General features: G+C 36.8%; 1 protein-coding gene across 1 annotated transcript; it reads left to right on the top strand.

Moving 5' to 3' along the window:
* Positions 1 to 1,428: 1,428 nt before the first annotated feature.
* Positions 1,429 to 20,659, top strand: LOC762945. Its single transcript, XM_030976563.1, has 19 exons — positions 1,429 to 1,616; positions 3,451 to 3,638; positions 4,883 to 4,978; positions 5,419 to 5,497; positions 6,097 to 6,226; positions 7,140 to 7,311; positions 7,952 to 8,150; positions 9,168 to 9,341; positions 9,675 to 9,777; positions 10,224 to 10,314; positions 11,319 to 11,442; positions 11,924 to 12,056; positions 12,500 to 12,623; positions 13,343 to 13,469; positions 13,884 to 14,033; positions 14,476 to 14,610; positions 15,187 to 15,322; positions 16,010 to 17,347; positions 17,893 to 20,659. Exons 2-19 carry the CDS (start codon positions 3,484 to 3,486, stop codon positions 17,988 to 17,990), a joined length of 3,564 nt encoding a protein of 1,187 aa, XP_030832423.1. The 5' UTR covers positions 1,429 to 1,616; positions 3,451 to 3,483; the 3' UTR covers positions 17,991 to 20,659.
* The last annotated feature ends 316 nt before the right edge of the window (positions 20,660 to 20,975 follow it).

Genomic DNA, 20,975 nt, shown 5'->3' with positions numbered 1-20,975 from the left:
AACATCTTGTTTTAAGAGCTTGGAGTCTATAACTGGCAACAAGTATATATTCAACTGCTAACAGAGGCATCTATCTTACAACCTACCCGATCCGTTAAACCCCATGCTCCTTTTGAACTTCATGGAATATAAGAATGATTTTGAATTAGACAATAAGGAGTTTTCAAAACTCAATATAGGCAATTGCATTTATGATGACGGGATTTAAAAAAAAAAAACACCACTAATATCTTCCGCAATAGATTTATCATATAGCCTCTCTAAATTTAAAGCGACCGAGGTAATTTTTTCACTCAATTTTCCTCCAAAAAAAATCGCTTGTTCACATTATAGTTTATTTCATTAGGAACTTATTAAGGGTCATTTTCATGACATAAAAGATTGGGCATTTTGTCTAATGACAAGAGTCTAATTGGTCGCAGTACAAAATAATCTTGACTTTTTTAATTGCTCACTTTGCTCGCTCGCTCTGAATCTTCATATCATCACACACTAACTTGGCAAAATATTGTGCTTCTAGAAATAAAAATGGAAGCAGTAACTCTTCCATAAACGGGAAGTGATTAAGCCTAATTAGTTCTCCTATGTTCATGCTTATAAAATGTGTGTGCAATGTTATTTGAACTCTCTCCCTCAACTATATAGTGCATATTGTGATTAAACAAAGCAATTTATGTACATGATATGCTGAAATACTTATGGGAAAGAGAATGGAAACGGAATACGCACTACTGACCTTTTGGGATATTTTATCTGGTATTAATAAAAAAAAAAATATTTTAGCTGAAAGTTGGGTATGGTTAAAAGACTAATACTTTTTTTTTTTTACGGGGGAGGGGTACTCACATATCATACGGGGTGTGCCGCGCTCTAACATGCTAATTAATGGGTAACTTTTTCACTAAAAGTTACTAAAAATCTCTTACAATTAGGAAAAATGGGCTTGACTTCGAGTAAAATCCCCCAACACGACTCTTAAAATGGGTAGGCGTTCAAGTCGAGGCTTGCTAGCGGCACACCCCGTCCAAACCAAATTTGCAACCCCCGCCTTTTTTTCTTCCATTATCAATCTATATGTTTGATGGTTTTGTTTTGTTATGTGTTGTAATATTTTGTTACTGTATTATAGACCTATGTAACTGCAATATGTGGCCCGCCCCCGCCCGGCTAAATTATTAATAAGGTGTTTAAATAATCCAATGATCCAATCCATCATTATTTTGATTGAAGGCGCGGGCAAAGATAAGGATTAAAGAAAAGAGGGGATGGAGCCTGAAAAGATCGAGTGGAATAGAGGGAAAAGGACGAGAGAGAGAGAGAGAGAGAGAGAGAGAGAGAGAGAGAGAGAGAGATAAGATGATATACTTTTAGAAGATGAAACGCATAAAAATGGTAATGGGTCAATAGATCTATATTTTTTTGGAATATTTCTCTGCGCTCCCACAATGCTTTATTGTTGTCAGAAGTGGCTTATGATAACAACTTTTGGGCGTTTTTTTAGCTTCATTGATCGCCCAAATACAAAAACAGGGAAACGGCGGGAGCGATAAACGACGTCAGTCAGTCAAGAACTTTGAATGTTTACTCTTTTATTCCAGCCTTACCGTAATATTTTAGTAAGTTAGACATTTTATTTTTGTTTGTTTGATCATATATGTATCAATTTGTAAAATTAAAGTCATTGAGCTACAGTGACATGGTCGTGTACTGTGTAAAAATGTATGACGTGAAACGGAGTAGTCTAGGCTATGGATTATTTATGGGTGTCTGCCAACGCGCGAGAGCAGACGTGTAGATCTATGTGCCTGAATGCCCGAACTGGCCGGGCGGAATAGAGATCGGGATGCGTCATTTTTTTTCTGCGGCACAGATTGGGGCTTTATTTTTTAAAGAGGTCTTGATTTAACCCTAACCCTAACCCTAACCCAAACCCTAAAATTTCCCATACACGCACTTAGCCCCAATCTGTGCCGCAAAAAAAAATAACATGACAGGGATTAGCCTTAAGGGCTCTCTCGAAATGTTTTTTTAATGATATTATTCGAGAGAGCCTTAAACGGCTCCCATACCCCTGCACGGAGAGGCATGTAAACAAAACTCAAAAGTGGTCCAAAATCACACTTTCGCGCACCCGACCAATATTGGACAGTGGCTTTGATAAATTTTGTCCGAGTTTTGGTCTTAATTAGCGCTTTAATTTCAAAATCGGATCTAAAAATAACAAAATAAGAGCAATTTTCTTACCAGACCGATACAGCTCAGCTCCCTTTTCACGTGTACCGTGTGAATTCACGATGTCTACACAATGGTGATGACCTCTGACTAGCACTTCGTAAATGTGCTGCTTCCGTATAATGCGCTGAATAACACTCATACAGCGCATTATACGGAAGCAGCACAATTTACCCACAATTACGGAAGTGCCAGTCAGAGGTCATCACCATTGTGTAGACATCGTGAATTCACACGGTACACGTGAAAAGGGAGCTGAGCTGTATCGGTCTGGTAAGAAAATTGCTCTTATTTTGTTATTTTTAGATCCGATTTTGAAATTAAAGCGCTAATTAAGACCAAAACTCGGACAAAATTTATCAAAGCCACTGTCCAATATTGGTCGGGTGCGCGAAAGTGTGATTTTGGACCACTTTTGAGTTTTGTTTACATGCCTCTCCGTGCAGGGGTATGGGAGCCGTTTAAGGCTCTCTCGAATAATATCATTAAAAAAACATTTCGAGAGAGCCCTTAAGGCTAACAGGGATCGGGAGCTCTGCCTCGACTTCTGTTTGCAGTGTTACCGGTACCTGAGGCTGAGCTGATTGTGAATGTGACTGTGCGCGAGAGAGGCACATTTCTTGCTAATGCTAGGTGATAACATGAAATATGATATTAATATTACCTAGCCTGAATTGGCACCTACACCCAGCTGTGTGAACTGTAATTGTATTTCACTAATTGTAAACAAAACCCAAAATCTGAAATGCGTCTGTCACTGTGTCAGTGTCAGCTGTTTACAGAGTCCGCCTAGACTCTAGAGTCTACTAATATATTTGGTAAATTATTATATCTATTTGGACCTGTTGGATATCGCGCACGTGTCGCGTTGTCCCATATACATCATTCTGTGTACAGTGCTTGCAACTTTACCAAGACTGGGCCAAATTTCTTATGATTTTGATGATTCCACAACCTCGCTGCAGTACACACCAATACGCTAGATGATTAACCTTTTCTGATCGATTCCACAATGTTTCTTTCACAATGCAATCGCATGACCATTAACTGGTCTTTATCTTTAAGATTGCTTGTGGCTTAAGTTTTTGTAAAGGCATCTACATGGTCCCTAACTACAAACTACAAAGAACATTTAACTTTTAAGTCTAAAACCACAATCTAAAATTAAAGTTAACAGACAGCCTCTCATGTGAACCTAACTATTGTCTCTTTCTTTAGGTTTCCTTATGATGATATCTTAGCAGTCTAACCATGAGTGTGAAGAAGAAGAATAGTCGTCCTCGGGAGGCGCACCCTCAAGGGCCTCAAGGGCCACTGGACCGGAGGGATGCGATCTTCACCAACCTCCTCTTGCTTGGTTTTGAGAGAAGTGAGATGGAAGGAAGGTTCAATGTGCCATTCACAAAGTAAGATGAATAAAATTTAAATTAAAAAAAAAAAAAAAAAAAGTATCAAAACATACTGCTGTATTCATAGATGAATATAGAGTAAAGGAGCCGGTAATCGGCCAGCTCAAGTTTTCGGCCGATTGGTTGGATGCAAGGTAAAATCACTCTAAAATACATCGCATAATAGCATAACACATATCCCACACATACCATACCATGCCAGTGTCACTGAAGAACCACATTTGCAATGGAAAATATATCCTAAAATATCACATTTTAGCGATGTAATCGCCGGTCCCGCTACCCAAATCTGAAAAATCGAGTATCTTACGCGTGTCTGTAAGAAATATGGGTACCATAAAATGAGCTTTATTTCAAGTATTTTTCAGATTTAGAGCCCGATTTTGTGCTAGTCGCAAGCTCAAAAGTATCTCATCGCATGTATTAAATCAATGCAGCCGCACACCGCGACGCACACACAATATCTCTGTCTAATTCAGATTCCAACTTCCGATCACCGCTGTGCCTGTCTTCGGCCAGGCGAGCACCAGGGAGCTCAGGCGTGGGATACCTGCTCCGCCCGCTTGTGCTGTACATCAGCGCGGAAACGCACTATTGACTTTGTACATGCGGCCGTAAACTGAAACGCTCGGCCGATAACTGGCTCCAAAACAGTGAAAATTGAAATGAATATTGTCATGGCAATTCGTGATTTTTTTCTGGGATTCTTTTTTTGTTTAAATAATAATAATATTTGCTTCATGATTTGAACAAGAAATGATAATAAATAGGAAGTAAAGAGTCCTAAAAATAGGATTTTGTCTTAAGTGGCCGAAAACGGGCTCCTTTACTCTACATGTATTCACACCAACTGTTCTTTTCTATTTTCTGTATATATATTGCAAAATGAATGTAACATTGATTCCTATTTTGATGTTTGAATGTGTTTTTAATACTGAGATTGATCTTTCTGAATGTTATAGCGGATACTCAATTTTCCTGTGTTATTTTGCCATTTCCATTTATATTTGTGCCGAAGGGTATGAACAAGTCAACTTAATGATCAGGCCACAGAGACCACCCATATCATCAGTCAAGCCTAAAACAATGATGTCACTCTCATTGTAGATTTTAACTTTATATAATTAACTTCAATAATTGAGATTGAGATTCACAAAATGATATATTAATGTATCTAATGTTTCTTCTGTGTAATTCAGGATGTACTTCATGACATTTTTGTTCTTTTTTTCTCACTTCAGGGATATGTTTGCTGTGCCCAACAAGAAGTGCTTTGAAGTAGTGATGCACTTTCTCTTTGAAAAGCTGAATCTGTCAATGGCTCAGGATCGCTTCCGGTGAGTTCTCTTAACAACTTTGTACATGAATACTTTTCCACGTCTCCTCAATTCCATTTCAGAAATGACAAATCCTACAGCAAACAGTTCTTGTTTCAATAAAGAGATGTCAAAACACTTCAGCTTTGTGATAACGAGATACAAAACGAGGCAATGTGAATATGGCAATGACAACCCTGTTTATTTACTGAAGTTGAATATGCAGGTCTTGTCATCTCTTGAGTATGACAATTGCTGTTCACATGCACAACTGAATGTTTTATGTTTATTTTTATGGTTTTTTTTCTTCACTTTCTGTTATTTTGTAAATGCTATGGTACTTAAATAATGATTCTTATTATCCTAAATAATTATTATTATTATCATAATATTATTATTATTATTATTAATGTTCTTGATTTTAATTGTATTTATTTTCTTCTTCCTTGTTCCTCGTGTAGGTATTGCTGGCCCATCACTGATAAGAAGCAGGAACAGGCTTATCGTAAAGTAGTTAATAATTGGCTGACAGAGATCAAGGTAATGTATGTTTCTTTCTTTAAGCAGTCTAAATCTCAATTTTCCCCACATAATTAACTGTCTATCAGTGTAAAATGTAACCATGTAAGGAAGTGATGCTTTGATGTCTAATGTGTAGCTGAGATATAGATGAACATTATTTCAGGAAGTTGTTAAGCAACTGAAGTGAGTCAATGAAATCATGCAAGGTATAAGCTATAGCTCCCTTGATTAAAGAGAAGGTTGAGTTCTAGGAAGAGGTGCAACATAATTTGTGAGCGTTATCATTGTTATTATGCAAGTGTGAAAGAACATCAGATAAAAAATGTTCCCTAAAAAGCATGGCTCTTCAAATGCCTTAATATTCTAGATATGGCATGTAACAGCATCAAAATCGGGACGGAGTTTAATGCACCATGTTTGTGTGGTCCCATATACATATTTCTGTGTACAGTGCTTGTAACTTTACCAAGACTGGGCAAATTTCTTATCATTTGATGATTCCAGAACCTTGCAGTACACATCCATACTTATATGCTAGATGATTAACCTTTTCTGATCGATTCCACACTGTATCGTTCACAATGCAATCGCTTATCTTTTTTTTTCTTTCCTTACAGGAAGAGGAAGATTGTAACCTACCAAGGATCGTGCCATCTCTATTTCTGTCCCCGGGAGGAGACAAGTTCTATACATTCCTGCTGCATTTCAGTCGTTATGTTGTTCACAAGGTTATCCTGAAGGAGATAGGTATGATCTCATGCATTTCTCATTAAAGCCCGTCTGTATGAGTTTGGCCAGGGGGGATTAGACCTCCCTGCAAGGTCACTGACAGTTGGTTATTTCATCAAATCAGCTCTCACTTAACATAAGATAAAGGGGAACATGGGGGACCTACATGCACTGATTAGGCATTGTTTGCTATATAGAGGGCGCAAGTAGCCATAAGTAGTGCAGTGCGGCTTTAAAGTAAACTACATATTACATAAAACCAATGAAGCAGACAAAGCAGATTCAGAGTTGCCTGTGATTACTGCAGAGGTGCCGTGTGGTCTAGTGGATACGTCGTCTGATTCTGAATCACATGGTTCACGGTTCAAGTCCCACTGTGGCACTAATGTCCTGTGGCAAAACATAAATCTATATTTGCCACTCTCCACCCAGGTGTTTAATGGGTACTGGTAGTAAGCAATTCCTTGAATGCTGTGAGCACCCGAAATGGTAGCTTAGTAGAACCAGGGTCTTATTGGAGCGCCTTGAGCACCTTGCATGATGGATATGTGCACTTTAAAAATAACCAATACATTGAATGCTTTTGTGAAAGGTTTTGCAAGTGTTATATTATTTTCTTTATTCTTTCTTCGCAAAATGCATTGTTTGATTAATAACCCATTTCTCAGAGTGTTTTTACCACTTACATTTTTGAATTTTTGACTGAAATGATTTTTGAACTTTTTAAAGTGAGTAATTCTTTACTGCATTTTGAAGTATCTTATTTAAACAAAAATTTGTATTTGATAAGAAAGTATGGACTATAATGTTAGTATGGCTTTATGCTATTAAAATGTAAATTCTGAATGCCCATTACAGTAAAATGAGAATTGATAATGTTTGTGTCATCGCCCGTTTACCTTTCAACTTGCATGCCTATTTCATTCTTCAGGTGTGAAAGAAAGGGACCTCCTCCTCTACCCTCAACTACCCTCCAAGGATGCGGAGTTTGGTGAGCAGATCGGCCGTGCCTTAGAGGCTTGCTGTGTGAGACATAGGAGATCCTTTCTCTCCCATCTTCAGAAAGATCTTCTCCTCCAGGAACAATGGAGTTCCTATTCAAGGTAAATAAACAAACAAACAAACAAACAAACAACATACAATTTTAATTTCACCTAAGTGATTTGTATCTCTTTCTTTTGGATGTTTTTTTTTAAAGAGGTAATTTGCATATTTTGTGTAAGTTTAGTTGTGTACCTGAATTTTGTTTGTGTGGTTTTTATGTTGTTGTTTTGCAGGTTACCGGTAAACTATAAATGTCTGTTTCATAGATGTCAGAAATAACATGAAGCATTGAATTTGCACTAATAAAGGACTATCTTGTAATTGGATTTGGTATTTGGTGTCTGACATTGCTTGTGTATTCATTGTGTACTCCATGATCAAGCCCTTTGTAGTACAGTTACATATTGGGATATTTTGATGGATTGATGCACCATTGTTAACATGCTTTTAGCCAGTTTCATATACAGATCATTGTCAGTACATAAAAAAATGTAACACTAATTTTCACTTTGTATGTGCAGTGAGCCGGTACTTTGTACAGTTACATATTGTGATTTTTTTGAGGGATCGATGCATCATTGTTTACTGCTTTAGCCAGTTTCATATGCAGATCATTGTCAGTACTGTTTTGGAATATAATTTGAAACCTATAGGATGCATGGCCGAAATGTAACACTAATTTTCACTTTGCATCCCCAGTGAGCTTGTGGGGGAGTACAGACGTGTAGGAAAGGAGATCCGTGAGCTAGAGGCTCAAATCAAACAGGAGGAAGCGCGTCTGATGGCACAGGCCAAGACTAGAGGGAGCCCTTCAGCCACCAGACGTCGTAGATCAGGAGCCCTGCTTGATGCGGAATGGGACACGATGGCAGTGACAAGAACACAGAAAGTTCAAAAGGCAGGTTTTGTTTGTTGTTTTTCTCTTTCTCTCCTTTGCAATTTTCATGATTGCATTTTCTTTTCATATTTTAAAATGGTATTTTTTTTTTTTTTACATTCAAACTGCGTTGTTTGTAAAATCAGTTTTCGTAATGAGGAGCAGTTCTTTTGAACAGAGAGTAAAAATAGAATTTCTACAGTAAGTAGTGCTTTGGATTTTGACATTTAAGTATTTCTTCACTTGTAATGACATCATAATAGCAAGAAAATAAAAATAGAATAGGAATGAGTACTCTTTAAAAAAAAATTTAAACATATTCCACATAAAGTTTCAAGTCAATGGATGGCAGCTGACTTACATGCATATCCTGTTGCTACGGTGGCTAAACTGATGGCAATCTTCCAGGTCATGAAGAGGAACTGTTGCTTGAGAAATAATCATAAAATGTGTATACTAGACCTCTTGCATACTTGCATGAATACTTTCAATTCAATACAACTCCCAGAGTCGAACACAAGCAAGCACTTGAAGTGAGATACATGTTGGTTGAAGATCGAGTTGTGTTTGATTTGGGGGTTACATTTCTCGCAAGAGGACCTTGTGTAAAAAAAAAATCTCTTGTGATCCAACTCTTAAGATTTAGTTTGTATGGTGTTTCTCACTATTTCTATTTTTTTTTCTCTTTATATCATTTATTTCCTCTATATATTGTGATTATTGGTACCACCACCCACTACTACTCACCCCACACATAGATTTGCTTTTAATATTTGTATATGTTTTTGTTTAATGTGTTTATTGTTTAAGTAACAAAATGATTGTATTTTAATATTGTCATTTTATGCAGGGGATGATCCCCGATAAACCTCTGTGATTTTTTATCACCCCCTCTGCAGGTTTATCTTTTGTTTTAATGCTTTTATATTTGATTGTAATTTATATAGTCTTTTATGAATCTGTGGAAATATTTGAAATTGAAATTGAATTGTGATTCATTATTCTATGACAACAATCTTTTCTTTCTTTTTTCTTCAGGTGAGGGAGATGTGGAAGACGGTGGCGACCTGTCATGCCTCCCAGCGCCAGGAGCTTGAGGTGGTAGAGTCCATCTTGGAAGGAGCAGCCAACCGATACAGGTTGGATGGTGCTGAACTCAGGGTCCAGGTCCCCGAGATGCTGCTCAGAGAATGCCATAAAGAACTGGAGAAGGTGAGATCCAAAAGCTCTAGGACCGTATTCAGAAAATTAAATAGCGGAAACAACGTTAAATAGAACATTGGTAAAAATCAACATAATCTTTACTTCTGTGCAAATTTAAGTTAAATAGAAACATTGGTAAACATCAACATATTCTTTACTTCTCTGCAAATTTAAGTTTGTTATGACAATTAACTCTATGCAAAAGCAACCAGCCTAACATAGTCATTAACCAATAATTTGTCATAATTTCAATTTTTGTGCCATCAGTCACTAAGTAATTAAACAAAGCATTTAATTGAAATCTGTTTCTCTCTTTTGATGTACCTTTGCTTTGTATTATAGCGGAACATTGACAACACTTATGAAAGCGGGAAGCTCAACTTGCTTTCTCTCATCCAACTGTGGAATCTCTCACTAAGACTCTACCTAGAGAAAATGCATCAAGGTAATGGATTGGTGTTTTATTAATTTACTGGTCGACATGAATCTAACACTTATATGATGTTAAAACAGTCCAAAGTATTATATGGACATTTGTCTGCCACAAGATGATAATTAAAAAGAAAATACACAAATGAAGTAAATTAGAAAAATAAAAACAACTAAACTCATGGAGCAATACATTTAATTATACAAAAATGAGGTTTAAAAAGAAAAAAAAGCTAACTTATAAAAATGCCCCCCCCCCAAAAGAAAAAACATGAATGATTTTGTATCTTTCTCTCCTCTCTCTCTCTCTCTCTCTCTCTCTCTCTCTTGTCCCACCCCATCTCTCTCCCTCCCTCTCTCTCTCCATCTCTCCCTCTCTCTCCCTCCATATCTCTCCCCCTCTCTCTCTCTCTCTCTCTCTCACATACTCAATGTGTCTGTTTTTCCTCCATGCCTCCTCAGCTCCGATGGCAGACTATGAAGGCCTCCAGCCTGAGATCGTTACTCAGGTGCACACCCATCATGCTCATCTCACCAACCTCCAAGCGTTAAGGTCAGCAAGCTTCCAATCTTAAAGCCCCACTGCACTACTTATAGCTACTTACGCCCTCTTTATAGCAAACAATGCCTAATCGGTGCCTGTTGGTCCCCCATGATCCCCTCTTTCTTATGTCAATTGAGAGCTGATTTGATGAGATAACCACCTGTCAGTGACCTTGCAGGGAGGTCTAATCCCCCTGGCCAAACTAGTGCAGACGGGCTTTAAGACGTCAGCAATTTCTATATTCTCATCCAGAGATCAATCAATATTTGAGTTTCAAGAAACAGTCTGACTGTTGTACTGTATATATGAATTTCATCCCTAGCGAGTGAAAAGAATTGGGTATTATTGTGTATCAGATAAACGAACATTGATGTATGGCTGCAATGCATTTTGACACTGCACAGTGAGAGACGCATGGTATAAGTATTGTTGTATGAAGTTGGTATGAAAAGATGTGGAAGCCTTGGCTCTAAAGTCACATCCACCCATCCCTCAACTGTTTGAAAGTTGAGCTATTTTTAATCCCTTTTACAAGATTGTTTGACCAGGGGGTGCTTCACAAAGATTCTAAGTCAAACTTAACTCTAAGTTGGACTTAACAATTACGGAGAGCCATTTGTAGCCTTAAAATAAAATATATTCAAAAGCAAAAATTCAAATATTTTAGACTTTTTATAAATTCCCCATCAAGAACATGAAATCTCCCATGATAATAGAAAATATGAATGATTTGAAACAACATTTTATGCCTTTTAAAATAACTTATACAAAATATTTTCAAAGATGCGAACGGCTTTCCATAATTGTTAAGTCCAACTTAGAGATAAGTTCAACTTAGGATCTTTGTGAAACACCCCCTGTCCCTTCAAATCCATGCAATTGATTTAAACAGGTCTTCTATATATCAAGAGGGTACAGCTTTGAGTTGTGTTTCTTCATCAGTTACCATTTGTTTATCTCCTTGAAATTCTCTGCATCGCTCCTAAACAGTAAGTTGTGTCTTTGAATGATAGGTCTTCCATGAGTCAAGAAGTGCTTCCTTCTGTCAAGTCTTCCATTGGATCACTAAAGAGACACCTACGTCCAGGCTATGAAGCACCCACTAGGCAGAGGGCTCCAAACACACATACCAGTCATGTAAGTAACTTAATGAGCTTTTCTAGTTTCCCTTGTATAATGTTGCATAATTCAAATTTAATATCATTTCTAACTTCAAGTTTAAAGGTAATTGTCTAGTGGAAAGATACATGTATGATTATATTTCACCTAAACAAAAACACATGTGCTATTAAAACATGACATTCACTCTAAGAATATGGCTTGAAATCATTAAGGAAGAATTTCATCTTTTTAAACTTTGCCAGAGTGGAAGCAGTTAAATAAGAAAAACAATTGAGTGAAAGCTTGTGACAAATCATAGAAAGAATAAAGAAGTTATATGTGTTTGTTGACGTCATTTTGATCCAGAAATCCTCCCACTGGCAACTCAGTCAAAGCACAAATAGATACAGCCAACCTTAAAGAAAATTTCACCCATCTTTTATCTTACCATTGACAACTTTTATGAGATAGTTGATCGTGTATCTGTTATATCAAGTTGTTTATTTGTCCCCCCCAGTTTTTAGGTGATGGTCTAGGGTTGTTACCGTCGACCCCTCCTGTATCCTTTGAGCCTGTTAGTGCAGCCCAGGCCAGTGATGACACCCCTACTAGACCAATGAATAAAGCCTTCTGGAAAGCATCACCTACAGGTAGGAACACCTCCCCCCCCCCCTCCCCCTTTCTTTCCATCGGTCTCAGCTTCATCCCCTCTCCCCACCTTTGCCCCCTCCTGCCCCCTCTCTATGTCCTTTGAGCCTGAGAGTACAGCCCAGGCCAGTAATGACACCTCTGCTATTTTATTTCGGGGGGCTACTTTTTTATTAATTCGTAAAAGGAAACAATTTGTTGAGTTTATTTAGTAGGCTTACTGGCTTAAACAGATAACCTCACGTAAGTCGATCTTGACAGAAATTATTGAAATGTGTTGACTTTGGCTATCTTTGACTTGTTTAAGTCATATGTACTACATACATGTATGCAAAGCCTTGCCATCAAGTTTGTCGTGAATTTATTTGGGAGGGGATGGGGCTTATGAATACATTTCATCTCCATCATTTTGTTGATTGTTGATTTTCATTATGTCTTCTTGAAGTGAATACACCTGAAGCTGTATCATCGCTAGTGAATAACGTGAACCAAGCGGTGTATAAACAGAGCAGCCTTACTCAAGGGACTCCAACCAGCTCACTCAGACTTCTTAGAGAGCAGATCAATAGGTAGGAACTCATCCTTTTATCCATTATTATTATAAATTTAATTATAAACTGCTAAATTTATAGACATATCTACCCTAATTACTTCTGATGTTAAATACAATCATTATGAAATGTTGTACTCATGAGCTTATATTGATTTATTTGCTAATGTGTAATGATTTGATTGTAGTACATTGGTATTCATATGTCTACATCTATGTATCAGATTCTCTGTTTCTCTGTCATTGTTATCTATCTGTAATTTTTGAAAATTTGAAATCCAACCACAGGTTTAGGTTGCAATAAAGCAATAATTAATTTATAACAAAGGGGCTTTATGATGACATGTTTCAATGATTTTTTTATATTGTATAATTGTAATGGTGTTAAGTAAAGTTATTTATCGGTAGTATGTACCAATGTTTCATGCATAGGAACTTTTACTTTCAAGTGTTACATGTAGGCCTATGTGCTATGTAGGAAAATGCTATTAATATTATTATTATAAATGTTTGAAATGTTTGCAGCATTTGAGGACGAATCAAGAAAACCAATCAACAATTGATGCATACAAAATGTTGATTAAGAAGAAACAACAAATTGTTCAAAATAGTTGAAAGAAATGTCTTTTTATTAGAATATTCAGAGAAGGATTCATATATGTGAATTCATTTATTATGAATATTGCTTGTCAAAAGATCCCAATGCTCAGTTTTTAGAAATATGTCGTACCCTTTCAGGCCCTCTAAGTTGCCCAAGCCTGCCCCTGCCAAAGCAGCCCAGCAGAAACTAGACAGACGGAGAGTGCAGTCGGCACCTGCTAGAACACAAGAACAGTCACAGAGTGAAGAAGAATCCACACTTAAGGTAAAATGGGTGTTTCAACATTTTCCCAGGGGTTCTATTTCATCAACTATAGGGTTGGGGCGTGTATTGCATTTCTTTATGACGTATTGAAGGATAAACGATGTTAAAAAAGGATTGTCATCAAATTCTGCTGATGTGACAATCCTTCTTTATGATTCATTTGTGTTAATGATATAACATAATTACTTTGATAATCATTGTTGCTTATTGCTTTGTAATCAGTTGGTAAAGTAACTTTGAAAATGATCATAAAGAGAGAAAAAAAAGTCTAATCAAATAAAAATATAAAATGTCTTAATTCATGTGAGATGGTATGACTGTTGCTGTTTTGTTTTTTCCAGTGAGTAATAAATGGCTCTTGTAAAAATGACATGATTTTCTATGTAATTATGGGTTGACTTCATTTGATTTTAGCTTGAAGATTCAACCACCAAGTTCATCCCCCATCATGAAAAGAGAGAGGTCAAGACCCAGTCTAGAAAGGTCACCAAACAAAGCAGAACACCTGCACTTCAGAAAACCAAGAATGTCAGAACACCATCAACCAGAAAGACAGCGCGAAAGGTAGGAGTGTTCACACTACTGAGGCTTTTAGTGTATCAGAGGTTCAAAGTAGAAGTCATGACAACAATGAATTTTAGTATGTGATTTCCAACTTCTCTAATGTTTAAGAAAGAGAAACGGTCCCTGTTTCATTAAATTTGTTATCAATGACAAGATGCAATAACTGTTATTAGCTACTGAAATTGTTTTATTTGATGGGTTAGAGGCAAACTTGTTATTTGAATCGTTATTGATAACAACTTTAATGAACAATCAAGCATCCCAGATGACATTAAAAAATGTAAATGGCATACTTTGTGTCATTATGAATGATTAATCATGTGGATTGATGCTACAGGCCTCCAACCGCTCATCGGTTGTTCCTATTTATTATTTTGTTCAACTTTTTTAATCCAACCAAACATTTTCTTCATTTTGTGGTCATGCTTTGTGACCTGTACAGCCTGGGTCATCTAAAGGTGGAGACAGGTCGACTTCCACCCCTTCCCATCATACAAAAACACCTGTCAGCAGTCGACCCCAGGATGACCATACCAGCACATCTGTGACTAGAGCCCATCAAAACCTTATTGATCAGGTAATTAAAAGAAAATGAAACTAAAATTTGTATGAATGACAACCTATGTATTGAATACTCTGTTTTGTGTAATAGCATCTTTATGCATGGAATCTACCTTGTATATATCTCATGTTGCTATGTTAGAAAATCCTGTGGAAATCTTCAGGGATTATGAAGAGCAACCTTTCAGTAAAATTTGAATGTGTATTAATTTTTGTACAATTTTGCTATGATATAAAAGGCCTTGAATTTGTTAATGATTCATGGATAGTAGGCAAAATTACAAGCTTTCTATCCTTTCTATTGTGTATATTATTTGTTGAAGCTATTATTCCTATTTTCAAAAAGTTCACTGATTTCTCATATAACAACACTGTAAATTCAAGTTCTTATTTGTTTAAGAGAATAATTTGTACTCCCCCCCCCCCTTTCTCACAAAGGCAAAGACATTTTAAAGTTGGTTATGCATCTGTGGTTATTTCTTATTTTAAAGCTAGTTTGTATTTTCTTGAAATACTGTATTTTGCAATACTAATATATCTGAAATGATTGTAAACATTTATGTTTTCTTAATTTCTTGTTTATATTTTAAAGATTGCTGATTCAGTGGTTGGTGCTATGAGCGGATCTCCAGAGTTCAAAGGATTGATGGAATCTCCATTATCTTTGTCACCTGGTCATTCTGAATCTCCTCTACCTTTAGGCATTGAAGATCCTCTTTCTGTCCTTGGTGAGACAATTTAAAAGCTAGACAAGGTCACAAGATATCCACTTCCATTTTCAATATTTGTAAAATATGCAGATTCTGAGCTACATGTTGTGTAACATGCATGTATTCAGATTTGTGCATTCGTCCTTGATTAGGGGTAGATTAAAGTATGCTGTCAAGTTTGAGGTCAGTCAGTCATAAAAACCCATTAACCCCTAATCAGTGAGTAGTCCAACCAATGATACAAGTTTCATTGTATGCGAATAAAACTTTTGAAAGTCTAATCTTAATTACGACACTAGTGTAATGATGCTGATTGTGTGCATAGAAAGAAAGGGCTGTGATTTTCTTCATCATATCTAAAAAGGACTTGGTAAAGTGCATCGTATCTTATTGGTTTGGTATTTATATACAGTCAAACCTGTCTACAGCGACCGCCCAAGGGAAACACCAAAAGTGGTCTTTGTAGACAGGTTCCTTTAGTACATGTTTCAATAAGAAACCATTTTCAAGGGGAAAAAAAATGTGCTTGTTATAGACAGGTGGTCACTAAAGCAGGTTTGACTGTATCTTGTTTGGAGCAAGTTATTAGAATATTTATAGAGGTAAATCTTGTATTTTTTTACTCAAAATGCCATGTGGGATGAAACTTAATATTTGTTACAATGTTTGTTCTTGGATCAACCATATTTTGTCTCCTTCCCTCAGATCAAAGCGCCTTTGTGACCAAAGACAAGCTGAAACACTCTCCAGTCACTACACCAGTTAATAATCATTCCAGCTCCACACGAGCACAGCATCCAGCCAGTCCCCTTGTGCTGCCTTCCACAGCTGGCAGTACCAGGAGCCCTGAGAGTGATGATGTGGCAAGTCTGGATACCATGTCATCGCAGCAATTGTCTTCTGTCAAACAACGGACCAGTAACGGTTCTCAGAAGTCGGTCACTTTCTCTGATCATGTTGATGAGCGTAACATCAGTACGCATAGTTTTGGGAGTGACCTGAATGACTCTTCAATGAACGGAGATGTGTTCGCTTCCAATCCGACTCTTCAGTCTGGGCAAGAATTGACCCACCTTACCCGCAATGGACAAACACCAGATAGAACATTCCAAGGAAATGGTGGTGGTGCGATAGCTGAGGATTACCTCAGTCCTTCCCCCGAACACCATAGAGTGAATGGTGGAATGGAACTTAAAAGCCCCCTTGACAAGCTCTTTTCTCTGGACGACACCTCAGAGAATGGACCAGATGATTTTCTCCTAGACGCATCAGATCGGTTGGAAGATCTTCTGGTGCATGTGTCACCGTTAGTGACGCCTTCAGCAACCCCCAAGCTGAATGGGAGTAGAAGTCGCTTGAGATATCAACATGACTTGGATGATTCAGCACTGAATGGAGATTCATTTGCCTCAAATGGTATTTTCTTGAGCCCGGCACTTCAGTGTGAGCCAGAAGTGAGCCATCCAATATTAAATGAACAAATACCTACTGAATTTTCCCTGACACCGAGTAGCACTACGTCAAGTAATACTCCTCCGAGTCCCTCACCAGATCACAGTAAATCAAATGGTAGATTCACCCCCAATGACAAGCCCTTTGCGCTGGACAATACCTTTGAGAATGGACAAGAGGCATTCTTCTTGGACACTTCAAATAGATTGGAAGATCTTCTGGTCCATATATCACCTTTAGTATCACCATCAGCAACCCCTAAACTGACCAAGAACAGAAGTAGATTGAGTCGTCAGGCGGACACATCATTTGGCTCAGCACCCAATTCAACAGCCAAGGGTACGTTACATCGGACCCCTCACTTAAATGACAGTTCACGGTTCTCGCTCCCAGCCAATATCTCTGGTCTCTCTTTCGGTGATGAGAGCCCATTTTCTGCAAATGATGCATCTTTCCTGAGGGATATGTCCAGTTTAAGACTGAAAACCCCTGGTTCAAAGACACCTTTGAGCAGCTACAAGGCTTCGCCTTCATCTCGGAGTCCATTGCTTCAGACCACTCCTAAAACCACCATTGACTTTGGCATCTTAGGTAAGAGAATACATCTTTAATAAAAGAGCACTTCTTAAGTTGCACTTCTTAATTTACCATATATCTGTTTTAAGATACTATTTTTAATGAAGTAAACAAGAGGGGCTTCTCCCCTAATATAGTACACAAAATAATGGTTTGAATTTCAATATGTAGTGGAAAGCTTGAACTCTTTACTGGTTTTGCATGACCAATGGAACAAGCAGGGGACCACCATATACAAAAAATATGGAAGTCAAAGTTTTGATCTATGGGGAATAAAGAGTCAAAAAGAGAATACACATTATGCAAAACCCTTTTAGTTATAAAAATTAAATGTACTTTCAGTGATTAATAGCATCTTTAATTTGATGGATACCCTAATGGTGTCCATTCTCCTTAAAAATCCAAGATAATCTGCAAAATATGAAGTTTTTTTTCAATAATATGAATATTGAGATAGACCTGAAATATATCAATGATAGTTGAAATTGTGGCTACGTTTTTTAAAGTTTTTCCCAGTCATTACTAAAACTTTTTTTCCTCCAAATTCTGTCTTTCTACAGATGAGGACGACTCTATTCTCCTACCCCCATCTCCATACGCTCCGTCACCATCGGCAACGTCACCTTCTGGATCCGTCGGTCAGCTTATCAACATCTAGCTCTCAATCCATACCGAGAACCACACCCATTTTTGCCTCTTTCTGTTCTTCTCCTGATGCATAGGTATTAAAAGTAAAACCTTTTATCTATAACAAATGCTAAATTTCTATGACAAATTGCTCTTAGCCAATCACATGCCATGATTTCAGTAGCTTATAACAGTAGCTTGTAACTTGTTATTGGTATCAAGTTTTATGAAACGGTGCCCAGGGCCCTGTTTCATGAATTTGTCATCAAAAACCTGTTACGAAAATTGACACAGTCAAACCTGTCAGTCTATTAACCCATTGTCCACTGGTACTGGATGTCTCCTGCCCTAAGCCCATGGGAATGAGATGATTTGGTAGTCATCTGGTTAAGGCCACCCACAAGAGCAAGGAAAGGTGGCCACTGTAGACAGGTGGCCTTTTGTGGCGGGTTCTGCCATGTGTATTTCTTCTGAATGGGAGGCAATACACCTGATGGCTAAAGGCAGGTGGCCACATTTGATTGGCTATGTATGGAGTCATAATTGTATAGCATCTTTCAGTGATAACGAGCTTTGGGACACAGGGCCCAGGTTCGTCATGATTGTGACTCATTTACACACATCACAGGTATGCTCCGGTTATATTTCCTTCATACAATGCAAATTTGAGTAAAAAAAGAAGTAGTAACACTATTATTGAAGTTTAAATCATTTCAAATACAGCATGAGATATGACGAATGTTTGTATACAATGATGGTGAATATTATTCCATCCCCTATGCCAAAGAGTGATGGGCTTGGATAATCAAAGTCAATACACAAAATGCGCCGGCATATTAGATAATCTATTAGCAAAATAAGCGTAACTGTTGCAAGTTCTGAGAAAGTTGCATTGAAGAATATAAATTAAAAATAAAGGATGTAAAATGAAGTTGCTGCTTTTTAAAGGAAAAGATGAAAGCTTAAATTTACATATAGTTTTCAAAATTTGAATAAGTCTTTTTATGGAATTGTGATGAAATGAACATGCAATGCAATAGAATAAACAAATATGCAATTTGTATAAAAGTGCCTTTGCTTGTAAAAAGCAGCCATACTTCACAATACATTGTAAGACATTTTTTGAGTGCATGCATTGAATTTGTATCTTAGAATTAGGTGGATTCAAATTAAGATTATATAGATCCGTGATGGAATTATAAATGATTGATAAAAACAATTCCGCGAGGCTTTGTCCAGAGATGACTTAAAATTATTTTTCTTGATTCTTAGACACAAAATAACAATGATATTCCGCTTTTATATAGCGCTTAATACAAATGTCTCTAAGCGCTTTACAGATGTACTACTACCCTGGTCATTGGATTCAATACTTGCCTGCACACTTTAGAATCCCAAGAACCTTGGAATTTTACCCTTTTCCCTTTCTTTGTGCCTTATAAGTGGCACTGCGGGTTAACTGTGCGTGTCACATTGTGTCCCTCCTTGAATATGATATGGCGCTGATAAGTGCGACTGTCAGATTTAGAAAACAAGAAAAATAGAAAGGAATGAAAATCTTGGATTTGATTTGGGGGATCTTTTTTTCTTCTCCTTTATGTTGTTTTCAGAGTGTAATTCACAAGCTCACATGAACATATTGAATGTGCTTAATATAATTATGGAAACATGCATGTTTTGTAATAGAACCTGTCTTCAGCTGAGAATAATAGTTGCTTAGTAGTTAATAAAGAATCCTCATTAATTACAAGGTTGATAGTAACACGTAGAAATGTAAACAAGATGTAAACAACTTAGAAAACTGAAAGGATTCATGCACCAATATTAAACAATATGAACATGTGGGACACTAGATAAACGAATGCAACACCATTTTATAGAAAATCTCTAACACCAAGCAAATTTGATGTTTATACTGCTATTTTCTAAGGTGATGGTGCATTTTTTATGAAATAGTTTAGTTTGAAGCAATCGATTGTAGGTCTGAGTAATCAAAATTCTTGGTTCCAAGCATTTCATGCAAACTAAATACAATTTTTTCTCTTTGATAGAGTTTCAAATTCTATTTATCGTCCTAATTCCAGTTTAAAACATTTTCATAATTAGGAACCCTGATACATGTAGTGCTACTAATACATGTGCATGTATTTTGTTCCAATTCTGAAAGTTGCTTCCCCCCCCCCCCCAACATCCCCAAAACCTATAGTCAAGATGAAGTTTACATGTACCGTAAAGGAGGAAAGCTTCTTATGACCACCGGTAGAACCAGTGAAATCAAAACAAGCGATTTGAACATGTCATACTAGTCTTCTAAAGTCAAAATTTATTGCATTGATATTCATCTCAACATTCTAAAATCGAACAAGAAAACATACATTTCTCAAACAATGTAACATATATTATGGAGGGTATTATCAAGTACTAGTATTTCAAATTGCATGTTGTGAAGTTGCAGTATACCAGTTGATTCGATGCAAATTCTCTTCCATACACATTTTCGTTAACAAACATTGCATTATTTTTTAACATTGTATTTTTTAACATTGAATAGACAATTTTAGACATATTGTTATATATGGTTTATCAAATTCACTTTTGTCTGGTAAATAAAAAGTATATGATGTAGCATTCAAGTATGTATATTTGATATGCTTTTATTCTGAAATTAATGTGATGTAAAATATATTTAGTTGATTTGCATTTTTTTATGATTTTGATGAATTCACTTTTTGTGTGTGTCTATCTTCCATGATACCATGTGCCTCTGCGCTTATAAATAAAAGAAAGCATATAATAAACTTTGGTGATGTGCATTTGTCTATTTACAAATTTGCTTGTTTCCTCCTAAAAATGATACTGCAAAACTCATCTATGATAAAACAGTTTGTCAATAAAAGCATAGGTAAACATTTATTTTAAAATGGTGGTCGAAATAAAGGGCACAGTTTGGAGAACATAGCAGTTCATGATCAACAACATAAAGATGTACCCTTTGCAATCTCATGGATGGATATGC

Source organism: Strongylocentrotus purpuratus, unplaced genomic scaffold (assembly GCF_000002235.5).
Source record: "Strongylocentrotus purpuratus isolate Spur 01 unplaced genomic scaffold, Spur_5.0 spur5_scaffold_9, whole genome shotgun sequence".
In the NCBI taxonomy this organism is placed as follows: domain Eukaryota; kingdom Metazoa; phylum Echinodermata; class Echinoidea; order Camarodonta; family Strongylocentrotidae; genus Strongylocentrotus; species Strongylocentrotus purpuratus.
Note: the sequence above shows the minus strand (reverse complement) of the source record. Positions and strands in the feature narration are given on the sequence as shown.

Bases quoted from the DNA above. Each gene is read 5' to 3' on its own strand.
- LOC762945 (XM_030976563.1), top strand. From the start codon at position 3,484: ATGAGTGTGAAGAAGAAGAATAGTCGTCCTCGGGAGGCGCACCCTCAA. The intron at 6,227-7,139 runs GTATGATCTCAT...TTCATTCTTCAG, and splicing joins GGTTATCCTGAAGGAGATAG to GTGTGAAAGAAAGGGACCTC. The intron at 11,443-11,923 runs GTAAGTAACTTA...TGTCCCCCCCAG, and splicing joins CAAACACACATACCAGTCAT to TTTTTAGGTGATGGTCTAGG.